Consider the following 15,759-nt stretch of genomic DNA (forward strand, 5'->3'; position numbering starts at 1 on the left):
TGCGCTTCCATAGGCTACTATGGGAGCCTTGTTCTGATGCCGTCAGAGATGGCATCAGAACCTCGTGCAGCGAAGGGCCTAAGTAGCATAGCATGTTTAAATATATATGACTATATACATATATATTTATGTGTTAATATGTGTATATACACATATTAACACTTGCACTTTTCAGTGCCGTTTTTCTTCTAACACCCCACTCCCACCAACTTTAAAGCCCCAAAACTGCCTAGTAAAGCTAGATTTTTTTTAATAAAAAATATAATGCCCTCTATTTTGAGGGCATTTGGGGCACTTTAGAAAATTAACCAGAGATCAGATATCTGGTTAATTTTCTGATCGCTACTGCAAACGCGCGGTACCAATAACCAGTAATGAGTTTCAATAATGAGCGGGCAGTGTACAACAGTACAGCAGCATCATGCAGGCAGCAACCCTAACATCCGACTGTAAAAATCTATACTGCTGGTAATCTGCACTAGGCAATGGGCATAGGCTTCCATGTAAGCATTCAGCAGATTTTATAGATCAGAAATAAACAAGCTGGTAATCTGCGCTAGGCATAGGCTTCCATGTAAGCATTCATTAGATTTTATAGATCAGAAATAAACAAGCTGGTAATCTGCACTAGGCATAGGCTTCTATTTAAGCATTCAACAGATTTTATAGATCAGAAATAAACAAGCTGGTAATCTGTGCTAGGCATAGGCTTCCATGTAAGCATTCAGTAGATTTTATAGATCAGAAATAAACAAGCTGGTAATCTGCACTAGGCATAGGCTTCCATGTAAGCATTCAACAGATTTTATAGATCAGAAATAAACAAGCTGGTAATCTGTGCTAGGCATAGGCTTCCATGTAAGCATTCAGTAGATTTTATAGATCAGAAATAAACAAGCTGGTAATCTGCACTAGGCATAGGCTTCCATGTAAGCATTGAGTAGATTTTATAGATCAGAAATAAACAAACTGTTAATCTGCACTAGGCATAGGCTTCCATGTAAGCATTGAGTAGATTTTATAGATCAGAAATAAACAAGCTGGTAATCTGCACTAGGCATAGGCTTCCATGTAAGCATTGAGTAGATTTTATAGATCAGAAATAAACAAACTGGTAATCTGCACTAGGCATAGGCTTCCATGTAAGCATTCAGTAGATTTTATAGATCAGAAATAAACACGCTGGCAATCTGCACTAGGCATAGGCTTCCATGTAAGCATTCAGTAGATTTTATAGATCAGAAATAAACAAGCTGGTAATCTGCAATAGGCATAGGCTTTCATGTAAGCATTCAACAGATTTTATAGATCAGAAATAAACAAGCTGGTAATCTGTGCTAGGCATAGGCTTCCATGTAAGCATTCAGTAGATTTTATAGATCAGAAATAAACAAGATGGTAATCTGCACTAGGCATAGGCTTCCATATAAGCATTCAACAGATTTTATAGATCAGAAATAAACAAGCTGGTAATCTGCACTAGGCATAGGCTTCCATGTAAGCATTCAGCAGATTTTATAGATCAGAAATAAACAAGCTGGTAATCTGCACTAGGTATAGGCTTCCATGTAAGCATTCAGCAGATTTTATAGATCAGAAATAAACAAGCTGGTAATCTGCACTAGGCATAGGCTTCCATGCAAGCATTCAGCAGATTTTATAGATCAGAAATAAACAAACTGGTAATCTGCACTAGGCATAGTCTTCCATGTAAGCATTGAGTAGATTTTATAGATCAGAAATAAACAAACTGTTAATCTGCACTAGGCATAGGCTTCCATGTAAGCATTGAGTAGATTTTATAGATCAGAAATAAACAAGCTGGTAATCTGCACTAGGCATAGGCTTCCATGTAAGCACTGAGTAGATTTTATAGATCAGAAATAAACAAACTGGTAATCTGCACTAGGCATAGGCTTCCATGTAAGCATTCAGTAGATTTTATAGATCAGAGATAAACACGCTGGTAATCTGCACTAGGCATAGGCTTCCATGTAAGCATTCAGTAGATTTTATAGATCAGAAATAAACACGCTGGTAATCTGTGCTAGGCATAAGCTTCCATGTAAGCATTCAGTAGATTTTATAGATCAGAAATAAACAAGCTGGTAATCTGCTCTAGGCATAGGCTTCCATGTAAGCATTGAGTAGATTTTATAGATCAGAAATAAACAAGCTGGTAATCTGCACTAGGCATAGGCTTCCATGTAAGCATTCAACAGATTTTATAGATCAGAAATAAACAAGCTGGTAATCTGTGCTAGGCATAGGCTTCCATGTAAGCATTCAGTAGATTTTATAGATCAGAAATAAACAAGATGGTAATCTGCACTAGGCATAGGCTTCCATGTAAGCATTCAACAGATTTTATAGATCAGAAATAAACAAGCTGGTAATCTGCACTAGGCATAGGCTTCCATGTAAGCATTCAGCAGATTTTATAGATCAGAAATAAACAAGCTGGTAATCTGTACTAGGCATAGGCTTCCATGTAAGCATTCAGCAGATTTTATAGATCAGAAATAAACAATCTGATAATCTGCACTAGGCATAGGCTTCCATGCAAGCATTCAGCAGATTTTATAGATCAGAAATAAACAAACTGGTAATCTGCACTAGGCATAGGCTTCCATGTAAGCATTGAGTAGATTTTATAGATCAGAAATAAACAAACTGGTAATCTGCACTAGGCATAGGCTTCCATGTAAGCATTCAGTAGATTTTATAGATCAGAAATAAACAAGCTGGTAATCTGCACTAGGCATAGGCTTCCATGTAAGCATTGAGTAGATTTTATAGATCAGAAATAAACAAACTGGTAATCTGCACTAGGTATAGGCTTCCATGTAAGCATTCAGAAGATTTTATAGATCATAAATAAACACGCTGGTAATCTGCACTAGGCATAGGCTTCCATGTAAGCATTCAGTAGATTTTATAGATCAGAAATAAACACGCTGGTAATCTGTGCTAGGCATAAGCTTCCATGTAAGCATTCAGTAGATTTTATAGATCAGAAATAAACAAGATGGTAATCTGCTCTAGGCATAGGCTTCCATGTAAGCATTGAGTAGATTTTATAGATCAGAAATAAACAAGCTAGTAATCTGCACTAGGCATAGGCTTCCATGTAAGCATTCAGCAGATTTTATAGATCAGAACTAAACAAGATGGTAATCTGCACTAGGCCTAGGCTTCCATGTAAGCATTCAGCAGATTTTATAGATCAGAACTAAACAAGCTGGTAATCTGCGCTAGGCATAGGCTTCCATGTAAGCATTCAGCAGATTTTATAGATCAGAACTAAACAAGCTGGTAATCTGCACTAGGCATAGGCTTCCATGTAAGCATTCAGCAGATTTTATAGATCAGAACTAAACAAGCTGGTAATCTGCGCCAGGCATAGGCTTCCATGTAAGCATTGAGTAGATTTTATAGATCAGATATAAATAAAATGGTAATCTGCACTAGGCATAGGCTTCCATGTAAGCATTAAGCAGATTTTATAGATCAGAACTAAACAAGATGGTAATCTGCACTAGGCATAGGCTTCCATGTAAGCATTGAGTAGATTTTATAGATCAGAAATAAATAAGATGGTAATCTGGACTAGGCATAGGCTTCCATGTAAGCATTGAGTAGATTTTATAGATCAGAAATAAATAAAATGGTAATCTGCACTAGGCATAGGCTTCCATGTAAGCATTCAGCAGATTTTATAGATCAGAAATAAACAAGCTGGTAATCTGCACTAGGCATAGGCTTCCATGTAAGCATTCAGCAGATTTTATAGATCAGAAATAAACAAGCTGGTAATCTGCACTAGGCATAGGCTTCCATGTAAGCATTCAGCAGATTTTATAGATCAGAACTAAACAAGCTGGTAATCTGCACTAGGCATAGGCTTCCATGCAAGCATTCAGCAGATTTTATAGATCAGAAATAAACAAACTGGTAATCTGCACTAGGCATAGGCTTCCATGTAAGCATTGAGTAGATTTTATAGATCAGAAATAAACAAACTGGTAATCTGCACTAGGCATAGGCTTCCATGTAAGCATTCAGTAGATTTTATAGATCAGAAATAAACAAGATGGTAATCTGCACTAGGCATAGGCTTCCATGTAAGCATTGAGTAGATTTTATAGATCAGAAATAAACAAACTGGTAATCTGCACTAGGTATAGGCTTCCATGTAAGCATTCAGAAGATTTTATAGATCAGAAATAAACACGCTGGTAATCTGTGCTAGGCATAAGATTCCATGTAAGCATTCAGTAGATTTTATAGATCAGAAATAAACAAGATGGTAATCTGCTCTAGGCATAGGCTTCCATGTAAGCATTGAGTAGATTTTATAGATCAGAAATAAACAAGCTAGTAATCTGCATTAGGCATAGGCTTCCATGTAAGCATTCAGCAGATTTTATAGATCAGAACTAAACAAGATGGTAATCTGCACTAGGCATAGGCTTCCATGTAAGCATTCAGCAGATTTTATAGATCAGAACTAAACAAGCTGGTAATCTGCGCTAGGCATAGGCTTCCATGTAAGCATTCAGCAGATTTTATAGATCAGAACTAAACAAGCTGGTAATCTGCGCTAGGCATAGGCTTCCATGTAAGCATTCAGCAGATTTTATAGATCAGAACTAAACAAGCTGGTAATCTGCGCTAGGCATAGGCTTCCATGTAAGCATTGAGTAGATTTTATAGATCAGATATAAATAAAATGGTAATCTGCACTAGGCATAGGCTTCCATGTAAGCATTCAGCAGATTTTATAGATCAGAACTAAACAAGCTGGTAATCTGTGCTAGGCATAGGCTTCCATGTAAGCATTGAGTAGATTTTATAGATCAGAAATAAATAAGATGGTAATCTGCACTAGGCATAGGCTTCCATGTAAGCATTCAGTAGATTTTATAGATCAGAAATAAACAAGCTGGTAATCTGCGCTAGGCATAGGCTTCCATGTAAGCATTCAGCAGATTTTATAGATCAGAACTAAACAAGCTGGTAATCTGCACTAGGCATAGGCTTCCATGTAAGCATTCAGCAGATTTTATAGATCAGAACTAAACAAGCTGGTAATCTGCGCTAGGCATAGGCTTCCATGTAAGCATTGAGTAGATTTTATAGATCAGATATAAATAAAATGGTAATCTGCACTAGGCATAGGCTTCCATGTAAGCATTCAGCAGATTTTATAGATCAGAACTAAACAAGCTGGTAATCTGCGCTAGGCATAGGCTTCCATGTAAGCATTGAGTAGATTTTATAGATCAGAAATAAATAAGATGGTAATCTGCACTAGGCATAGGCTTCCATGTAAGCATTCAGTAGATTTTATAGATCAGAAATAAACAAGCTGGTAATCTGCGCTAGGCATAGGCTTCCATGTAAGCATTCAGCAGATTTTATAGATCAGAACTAAACAAGATGGTAATCTGCACTAGGCATAGGCTTCCATGTAAGCATTCAGCAGATTTTATAGATCAGAACTAAACAAGCTGGTAATCTGCGCTAGGCATAGGCTTCCATGTAAGCATTGAGTAGATTTTATAGATCAGATATAAATAAAATGGTAATCTGCACTAGGCATAGGCTTCCATGTAAGCATTCAGCAGATTTTATAGATCAGAACTAAACAAGCTGGTAATCTGTGCTAGGCATAGGCTTCCATGTAAGCATTGAGTAGATTTTATAGATCAGAAATAAATAAGCTGGTAATCTGCACTAGGCATAGGCTTCCATGTAAGCATTCAGCAGATTTTATGGATCAGAACTAAACAAGCTGGTAATCTGCGCTAGGCATAGGCTTCCATGTAAGCATTCAGCAGATTTTATAGATCAGAAATAAACAGGCTGGTAATCTGCACTAGGCATAGGCTTCCATGTAAGCATTCAGCAGATTTTATAGATCAGAACTAAACAAGCTGGTAATCTGCGCTAGGCATAGGCTTCCATGTAAGCATTGAGTAGATTTTATAGATCAGAAATAAATAAGATGGTAATCTGCACTAGGCATAGGCTTCCATGTAAGCATTCAGTAGATTTTATAGATCAGAAATAAACAAGCTGGTAATCTGCGCTAGGCATAGGCTTCCATGTAAGCATTCAGCAGATTTTATAGATCAGAACTAAACAAGATGGTAATCTGCACTAGGCATAGGCTTCCATGTAAGCATTCAGCAGATTTTATAGATCAGAACTAAACAAGCTGGTAATCTGTGCTAGGCATAGGCTTCCATGTAAGCATTGAGTAGATTTTATAGATCAGAAATAAACCCGCTGGTAATCTGCACTAGGCATAGGCTTCCATGTAAGCATTCAGCAGATTTTATAGATCAGAACTAAACAAGCTGGTAATCTGCGCTAGGCATAGGCTTCCATGTAAGCATTGAGTAGATTTTATAGATCAGAAATAAATAAGATGGTAATCTGCACTAGGCATAGGCTTCCATGTAAGCATTCAGTAGATTTTATAGATCAGAAATAAACAAGCTGGTAATCTGCGCTAGGCATAGGCTTCCATGTAAGCATTCAGCAGATTTTATAGATCAGAAATAAACAGGCTGGTAATCTGCACTAGGCATAGGCTTCCATGTAAGCATTCAGCAGATTTTATAGATCAGAACTAAACAAGCTGGTAATCTGCGCTAGGCATAGGCTTCCATGTAAGCATTGAGTAGATTTTATAGATCAGAAATAAATAAGATGGTAATCTGCACTAGGCATAGGCTTCCATGTAAGCATTCAGTAGATTTTATAGATCAGAAATAAACAAGCTGGTAATCTGCGCTAGGCATATGCTTCCATGTAAGCATTCAGCAGATTTTATAGATCAGAAATAAACAGGCTGGTAATCTGCACTAGGCATAGGCTTCCATGTAAGCATTCAGCAGATTTTATAGATCAGAACTAAACAAGCTGGTAATCTGCGCTAGGCATAGGCTTCCATGTAAGCATTGAGTAGATTTTATAGATCAGAAATAAATAAGATGGTAATCTGCACTAGGCATAGGCTTCCATGTAAGCATTCAGTAGATTTTATAGATCAGAAATAAACAAGCTGGTAATCTGCGCTAGGCATAGGCTTCCATGTAAGCATTCAGCAGATTTTATAGATCAGAACTAAACAAGATGGTAATCTGCACTAGGCATAGGCTTCCATGTAAGCATTCAGCAGATTTTATAGATCAGAACTAAACAAGCTGGTAATCTGCGCTAGGCATAGGCTTCCATGTAAGCATTGAGTAGATTTTATAGATCAGATATAAATAAAATGGTAATCTGCACTAGGCATAGGCTTCCATGTAAGCATTCAGCAGATTTTATAGATCAGAACTAAACAAGCTGGTAATCTGTGCTAGGCATAGGCTTCCATGTAAGCATTGAGTAGATTTTATAGATCAGAAATAAATAAGATGGTAATCTGCACTAGGCATAGGCTTCCATGTAAGCATTCAGCAGATTTTATGGATCAGAAATAAACACGCTGGTAATCTGCACTAGGCATAGGCTTCCATGTAAGCATTCAGCAGATTTTATAGATCAGAACTAAACAAGCTGGTAATCTGCGCTAGGCATAGGCTTCCATGTAAGCATTGAGTAGATTTTATAGATCAGAGATAAATAAGATGGTAATCTGCACTAGGCATAGGCTTCCATGTAAGCATTCAGTAGATTTTATAGATCAGAAATAAACAAGCTGGTAATCTGCGCTAGGCATAGGCTTCCATGTAAGCATTCAGCAGATTTTATAGATCAGAAATAAACAGGCTGGTAATCTGCACTAGGCATAGGCTTCCATGTAAGCATTCAGTAGATTTTATAGATCAGAACTAAACAAGCTGGTAATCTGCACTAGGCATAGGCTTCCATGTAAGCATTCAGTAGATTTTATAGATCAGAACTAAACAAGTGAATTCATAATAGAATATACAGTTTTCAGTTAAAACATACTTGAGAAACATGCATGTTTATGAATGTTGCTAAGATACACCAGCATTTTGTTTATGAAACTGTTTGTTTGTTTTGCTTAAAGGGACAGTAACCTTTTTATTATTACAACAATTTTCTGGAGTCTGGATGTTAGAACATATTAACACTTTGTTTGCTGCAGTTGTTTTTTAATCATCAAGCTCCAACCGGTGCTTACCTTTATTTGGAGGAGCCAATCAGGACTTGAGTCTTGAGATGACATGACTTGTCATTGTGTTAACAAAACGTACATTGTTTGGCTGCAGCAGAAATTATGAGATAACAACTACAGACTTAAATTACGGATAAAGGGGCAAAGTAAATAATAAGTGAATTGCAAATTTGATTTTTTTGTTATGTCTAAATAAACATTTTATATTATAATCTCAAAGTGTTCACTGTCTCATTCAGTGGCCTCTAGGATGTTTGGATACCATAGTATTAAACCTTCATACTAAAATGCATAAATGTAACGTCTATATATTTTATGTAGCAGCACATTACGTATATATATATATATATATATATATATATATATATATATATATAAATAAAACTATGTAGGGCCTAGTTTTTTAAGGTTAACTTTTTCACTAAGCCTGATGAAACAGCCACTGGTTGGCTGAGAAACGCGTTGCTACTGTTTTTACCTTTTAAATAAAGTAAGTTTTTTAACTTACCACTTGCTGCCAGATCAATTTTTTATACATCATTATACCTTTTTACCTTACAATCCTCACTTGATACCACCATTGAGAGACTGGACAACTGAGAGTTCCTGACTGCCAGAGATCTAGTCTACTGGGTGACTACATTTATCCCAGATTGCCTCTACTGCACCAAGGGAGGTGCTCTTCCAAATGTGAGTGAAACATTGTTTCTCTAGTTTGTTCTCATTTGCACCAGCAATACTAGGCCATATAGGCACCCCTCTGCTTTATACTCCACAGATTGTAAACACATACACTGGGTGACTACTATTGATCCCAGATTGCTCCTTCTACACCACTAGGGGTGTTATACCACATGTGAGTTCGATTATCACACGTATCATTTCAATTGTACCCTACAATATTGGGCCATGTGGCGCTTCTGTCTTCTTCTATCCACTGCAGATCAATGACTCTGGATCGTGGCCTTGATCCTCTACAGACAGCTGCCTTGATTGTATCCACTGATCTACCTATAGCGATATTGCACACAAGTCATTCAAGGACTTGTTATCACTATATTTATATATTTATATTTTTTGACTGTTTTGATTCACAATTGTATGCTACCGGCACATCTTTAATTTATGCGATTCACTGCTAATTTTGTGTTCTCTGCTATATCATTTATATAGCATTACCATATGCTTTGAGTCTTTTTTTGACATAGTATATTTCATATGTTATGGGTTACACCTACTGTTATATTCACTGCTGAAATATCCTTAATTGTTTATTGATAGTGTTACCAGTCACTAGTCACCGGATAACGCACTAAGGGCGCCCCCTATCATCTTTTTTTTAGATTACAAGTGGCACGTTAAATGTATCTCACCCATGTTAACTTGCAAGCGTATTACAAATTGAAAGTAAATGCGCACCGCAGTGCACAATCTCTAAATTTGCGCTTGTCGGGTAAGCGCTAGTGAAGATCTAAAAATAAATGTGCATCAATCACAACATAAATACTTTAGAATAAAGTGTTACGCCCATATATACACTATTTGATAAAAAGTATTTATATAAATATTAATTAAAAAGTTTTATAAGGATTATATATATATATATATATATATATATATATGTGTGTAAATATGTGTGTGTATGTATGCATTTTTATATGTATATATGTACATGTATACAAATATATACAATATATATATAAATAACATTGGATGTGAAATATGCATAACTACCTTTGGGTTGAGCGCACTTGGTCTAACGTGGTATCAGGTTCAGCGCTTTCACTTGTGCGCAAACCATTTACTTTCAACTTGTAACACGCTCTATAACCCGCGCGTGTTAAAAGTTTACTTCTGGTGGTGCTTGTGCTTTAGCAAAAGTGCTAAATAGCACACCTCTTCTAATCTAGCCTAAAATGTTTCATTATTGTAAGTGAAACATTATTGCAATATACATGTGGTATTTATTTTGCAAACAAGAACACAATCCAATAGAAAAATAATTTATTAAAAAATAAAAACAAAGAACACTCTGTTATCTACAAGATGACAACAGAGAGATGCAACATGAGAGAAACATGTTGCATCTCTAGATGACACTGTGGGGCTGATTTATCATGCCCCCTAATCACCTTTTTCCGCACAAGCCTTCAGGCTCGCCGGAAACAGGAGTTAAGAAGCAGTGGTCTTAAGACCGCTGCTCTTTATCTCGTCGGCCACCTCTGAGGCTGCGGACATCAATCCGCCCGATCAGATACAATTGGGTTGATTGACACCCCCTGCTAGTGGCCGATTGGCCGCGATTGTGCAGGGGGCACCATTGCACAAGCATTTCACTAGAAATGCTTGTGCAATGATAAATACCAACAGCGTATGCTGTCGGCATTTATCAATGTCCACTTGGACTATGATAAATCGGCCCCAGAGTAATTGTTTTAATTTTTTTTAATATTTTTTTTATCATTGGTTATTGTTTCTGTTTGCTGCTGACTATCACATAAGTTTCACCTTTATTCTGGGGACCTGGTAATGCAAGATGGATAGATAGTGTGCTACAAATTGCCTCTACTAGCATAAGTGTACTTCTACTTTAGAGAGTATCCCTTCTGTTAATAGTTATATTAAGTGTCACCTAAGTGTCAGCTAAATGTAAAGGGTCCCCTATGCCTCTATGTATTGCAAATATGTCCCAAAAAAGAAGTAACACTGCATTTTCTATTGTTACAGGCAGCCCTGGGGGTGTTAAAATTGTTGTTACTGACAACCATGGGGATAAAATGACTACTCAGTTGTGAAAAATATACATGGTGGTATCAAGTGTGGGGCTTTTGTGTGACCCACATACCCATGCCCAGTCAGCTGTAGGTTGTTCAGTATTTTGATGGAACACAGCGGGTAATACAGTGTGTATACATTTGCTATGCTCTGCCAGTCAGGCATTTCAATTTCCTGTCCTGTAAAATATATGTAAGAACACACCTGACTAAATGAGTCTTATCTAAGATCTGCAGTGAGAATATACCTGACAGGGCTGTAGATCAGATCTGGGCATGACTGAGAGGAGCCTCTGGGCCATGGGTCCGATCTGAGGTCTGGCAAGGTCATATAACTGGCAGAGTTTTCAAGTTAAAGGTCTGATCTGAGGTTGGATAAAGACATACACCTGACAATGGTTTCAGGCAATGGGGTCTAAACTGAGGTCCAGTTTGGGTAAATAGCTGACAGGAGCTCCATGACTATGGATTATAATACAAGATCTTATCATGACCACACCTACTGCTTTTCCCTGATCACCTGCTGGTCATACAGCATTAGAGTACAGCAGGGGTAAGTATACAGATGATGTAATGAGGTTCATGCACTATGGTGTAATGAGACTTAGTATGAGTCACAGTACCATGCTAAGTAGGACATGCTGTTGGGTTGTGCAGAAAAATGTGATGCTTTAATTGCAATATTGTTTAGTGAGACTTATCAATTGCTGCAATATCTTCTACCCTTGTAAGTTTAATGTGCAGTGTGATGTAGTGTGGCTTATGTTGTGCACAGTTATTTGCTGTATGATATACAATAACTGTAAAACTCACTAACCTGATCCACCAAGTCTTACTCTCCTAATTGCTATGGTTTTCTATTTGCCTATTTACAATAAGTCACTTTTGGTGCATTTACGTAATAGAATAACATAGGTATTAGAGAGTGACCTTGTGAGAGGTACAAGAGTAAGATTGTATGAAAATTTTAATAGTGTGATAATCAGGGAAAGTTACTGTTCTGATTAGTGTACTGTACTTTCTGATGGTACTATGTATACAAAACGTAATACAGATGATATAAAACTACCTTTATGATGCATGGGTAAGGTGTATTATAACAATGAATATTGCCTAAATTACATAAGATATTGTTGTTTACGCTTGATTTAATTCCCTCTCCAAGCTGTCCAATTTTACTGATTCAAATTTACAAACATTCCAAAATCCAAACTGTTCCGAAATCTAAATCTTTTCCTGTCCCCAAGCAGCCTGGAGAAAGGGTTTTGTACCTATTGGGTACCTAATGTTGACAGGAACGCCCACTAACAATACACACAGAAAGATAGGGGAAATTGGGCTCAATAAATTTCAACCCATGATTTGAAGGCCCCTCAGCAATCTCACAAGCATCTATGAATTTGACCCAATAACACCAACTATATAGTACCCAGGGACAATTAGACACTTGTATTCCAGTCAATAAGAATATGTTATGTTTTTTTTTTTTTTGGAGGGGGGGGGGGGGAGTTTCAGCAGCATTTTACCTTTTTTTTTTCCTAAGTAGCTCATGTTGGCTGTTTGAATGTCTTTTTCATTGCTTAAAGGGACATTACACACTTTGAGATAGTAATATAAAATGATAAATCACATATATAAAAAGAAGTCTGCAATATACTTTAATTACTTATTTTGTCCACTTTGCCTGTAATTCCAATCTGAAATTGTGAGCTTTTCAGTTCCTGTTAGAAATGGAAGTGCAGAACACTGTTATATTCCACACAGCCATTGGCTGCACACTCTAATGACCTATGTATAACTGTCCCTAATTGGCCACAGCAGAGAAGATAACACAAGTTACAACATGGCAGCTCCCAGTGTTTTATAGACACTAAAACTTTACACTTATTTTGGCACTTTTTAAACAACTAATGAAACTTTTAAAAATAAATCTACATGTTAGTCATGGACTAATCTTTTCTTTGAATGCATCATTCTATCTAGCATGTATTTAGTGTTTAATGTCCCTTTAACTTATTAATGTCCAGTTTACATATGAATAAATATGTTTATGTTTTTAACAAACATGACTAAGTACTGTATGTAGCCTGAAACATTGCTGTTTTATGGATGTGGTATTTTAAAATTATCCTTTTTTTACAGCAATGTTGTTACAATTTCTCTATGCTGTATCAGTAATTGCAGTAAACCCCCATGCTGCTCTGTGAATATCTTACAGTATGGTGCTAGCACAAATACAGCTTCAGCCTTCTGCATTAGTGCAAGCTGTAGTATTGTGTACTGTATTGTGTAGTATTGTGTACTGTAACAGTTGAGTTAGTGTATTTGTCCCTGTGTGTGCTGGTTAAATTTAAAGGACTTTAAACATTTCTTGCATTTATATGAAAAATATGCTCATCTCATGTTACTTAGAGATGCCAGAAAGCAAATGTTGTAACCTAATGCTGCAAATCAAATAGCTGGTTTAAGTAATTTACAGCATTTTTAAAACCTAGATTAGAGATTTTGCTTTTTAGACTCTAGAGTGTGTGGTACAATCAATTTTTTTTTTACACAAGAACAAGAGGGGTCCCTCTAAGGCTCAGTGTGGCCCTGTGATACATAACATTGTGTGCGAGTAGTTGGAGTGCAGTTGCTCAGTGAATATCGCCTTGTGTTGGTGCTAGTTACAATAAGGATCAGTGTGATAAAGAGAAGGTAACTTAGTGCTATAGTGCAGTATTGCTCAGTGAATATCCCCTTGTGTTGGTGCTAGTTACAATAAGGATCAGTGTGATAAAGAGAATGTAACTTAGTGCTATAGTGCAGTATTGCTCAGTGAGTATCACACTGTGTTAGTGCTAGTTACAATAAGGATCAGTGTGATAAAGAGAATGTAACGTATTGCTCAGTGAATATCACCTTGTGTTGGTGCTAGTTACAATAAGGATCAGTGTGATAAAGAGAATGTAACAGTGTTATAGTGCAGTATTGCTCAGTGAGTATCACACTGTGTGTAGTGATAACTGTAATATTATGTAGGGTGGCTCAGTAAAACTCACGCTGTGTGGTGCTGGGCTTCCTGCTCTGCTTTTCTTTGATAAGGACGGGGTTTTCATCAGTTCCCTCTTCTTCCTTGAAAACATCCTGGTTGGTGTGTGTCTTTACTCTTCCTGGTGTCACTGGTCGTGCCCCCTCCACCGTGTTGCTTCTGTGATCACCCCCGTTACCCGCACCTGCAGCCCCCTTTTAGGGGTGCAAATTTTTAAGGTGCTCTAAGAGGTAGAGCAGGGTGCACGACAAGGCTACTGTCAGATGCCATGTGATGTAAGAGTGCTTCCTTATTGGCTGATTAGTGCCCAAAAACTGACAGACAGGAAGAGGCAGTGGGCGTTAACCCTGTCAGTGCTGGGGACCACAATTGCATCCTGTTCCCTCCCACAACTGTTTGCACGTCACATATCTGTGTGTGTGTGTACAAAACATTTCTTTACAACAAGAAGACAAGCTGATTTCTAAGGCAGGGTTATATACAGCAATTAGAAGAATTATAGAGGGTTTAAATTGAACAATAGGAGGAGTTACAAAGAAAATTAGGTAAAAATAAAATATAAACATATGTAGACCAGTTAAAAAGGATTAAAGGGACATTGTTCACTAGATTTTTCTTTGCATAAATGTATTGTAGATGATCCATTTTATACAGCCCATCTGGGAGTGTTTTTGTAACAATGTATAATTTTTCTTATTTTTTTAATAACATTTTGCTGATTTTTAGACTCCTAACCAAGCCCCAAAGTTTTAGATGTATACTCATATTTACAGACTACTGCTGGCTCCTGTTTATGTTTTCTCTCATTTTATATGCAGGGACGGGGGATGAGGAGTGTCTGCACTTTTTGTTTTCCCAGCCCCTTTCAGTGGGTGTCATAACTTAACCTCATCAACAGAGCTAAACTGGGAGCTTCTAAGTAAGAATTTAAAAGGTTTATACTGATTTTTTTGGATCAGTATCTGTGCATATTCTTCTTTATAGTAGTGTCTATTACATGCAGTTATAGGAAAATTGGTGTACACTGTCCCTTTAAATTAACATCTGGGGGTCGATCCGATATAAATCGTCGCCCGCAAAATCCGGCGACGCCAATATTTGCGCGGGTTTGGTATCACATATACGGCGTAAACCTAGAAGTTACGCCCGTATATTTCTGCCGTCGCCCGTAGTTTTTTGGGCCATAGGCAGGTATACCAAACCCGCGCAGTTTGGTATCCAATATGCAGCGTAAGGACTTACGTGGCGAAAATGGAGAAAACTTACTCCATTTTCACCTCGCCACAAAAAGCAGCCGTAAGAAGCCTTACGCTGACTATTGGAGCCCCGTAACTTCCTAAACTGGCTGCTAAAATAAACCTAACACCTAACGCATGCGCAATGTCTATCTCCCTGTCAACCGCGATCTTCTAAAATAAACCTAACACCTAACGCGTGCGCAATGTCTATCTACCTGTCAACCGCGATCCCCCCCCCCCGAAATCCCTACTAAAGTTATTAACCCCTAAACCGCCGCTCCCGGACCCCGCCGCCATCTACATAAACTAACCCCCTACTGTGAGCCCCTAAAACCGCCGCCATCTACCTTATCTATCCCCTAATCTGACCCCTTACACCGCCGCCACCTATATAAAAATTATTAACCCCTAATCTAATCCCCCTATACCGCCGCCAGCTATATTAATATTATTAACCCCTAATGTAAGCCACTTACACCGCCGCCATCTCTATTAAAATGATTAATGCCTTATTTAATCTACCTACCCCCTAGCTATATTATCTATATTAACCCTAAG

At 37.6% G+C, this 15,759-nt stretch overlaps 1 protein-coding gene across 1 annotated transcript in view; it reads right to left on the minus strand.

Annotated features, from left to right (window-relative positions):
- Nucleotides 1-14,272, minus strand: part of ARHGAP45 (Rho GTPase activating protein 45) — a 238,609-nt gene extending 224,337 nt beyond the window's left edge. Inside the window, exon 1 of the mRNA XM_053702812.1 lies at nt 13,974-14,272. Coding sequence (XP_053558787.1) covers nt 13,974-14,057 — 84 coding nt within the window. The 5' untranslated portion in view covers nt 14,058-14,272. The remainder of the gene's footprint in view (nt 1-13,973) is intronic.
- Nucleotides 14,273-15,759: the final 1,487 nt, after the last annotated feature.

Source organism: Bombina bombina, chromosome 2 (assembly GCF_027579735.1).
Source record: "Bombina bombina isolate aBomBom1 chromosome 2, aBomBom1.pri, whole genome shotgun sequence".
In the NCBI taxonomy this organism is placed as follows: domain Eukaryota; kingdom Metazoa; phylum Chordata; class Amphibia; order Anura; family Bombinatoridae; genus Bombina; species Bombina bombina.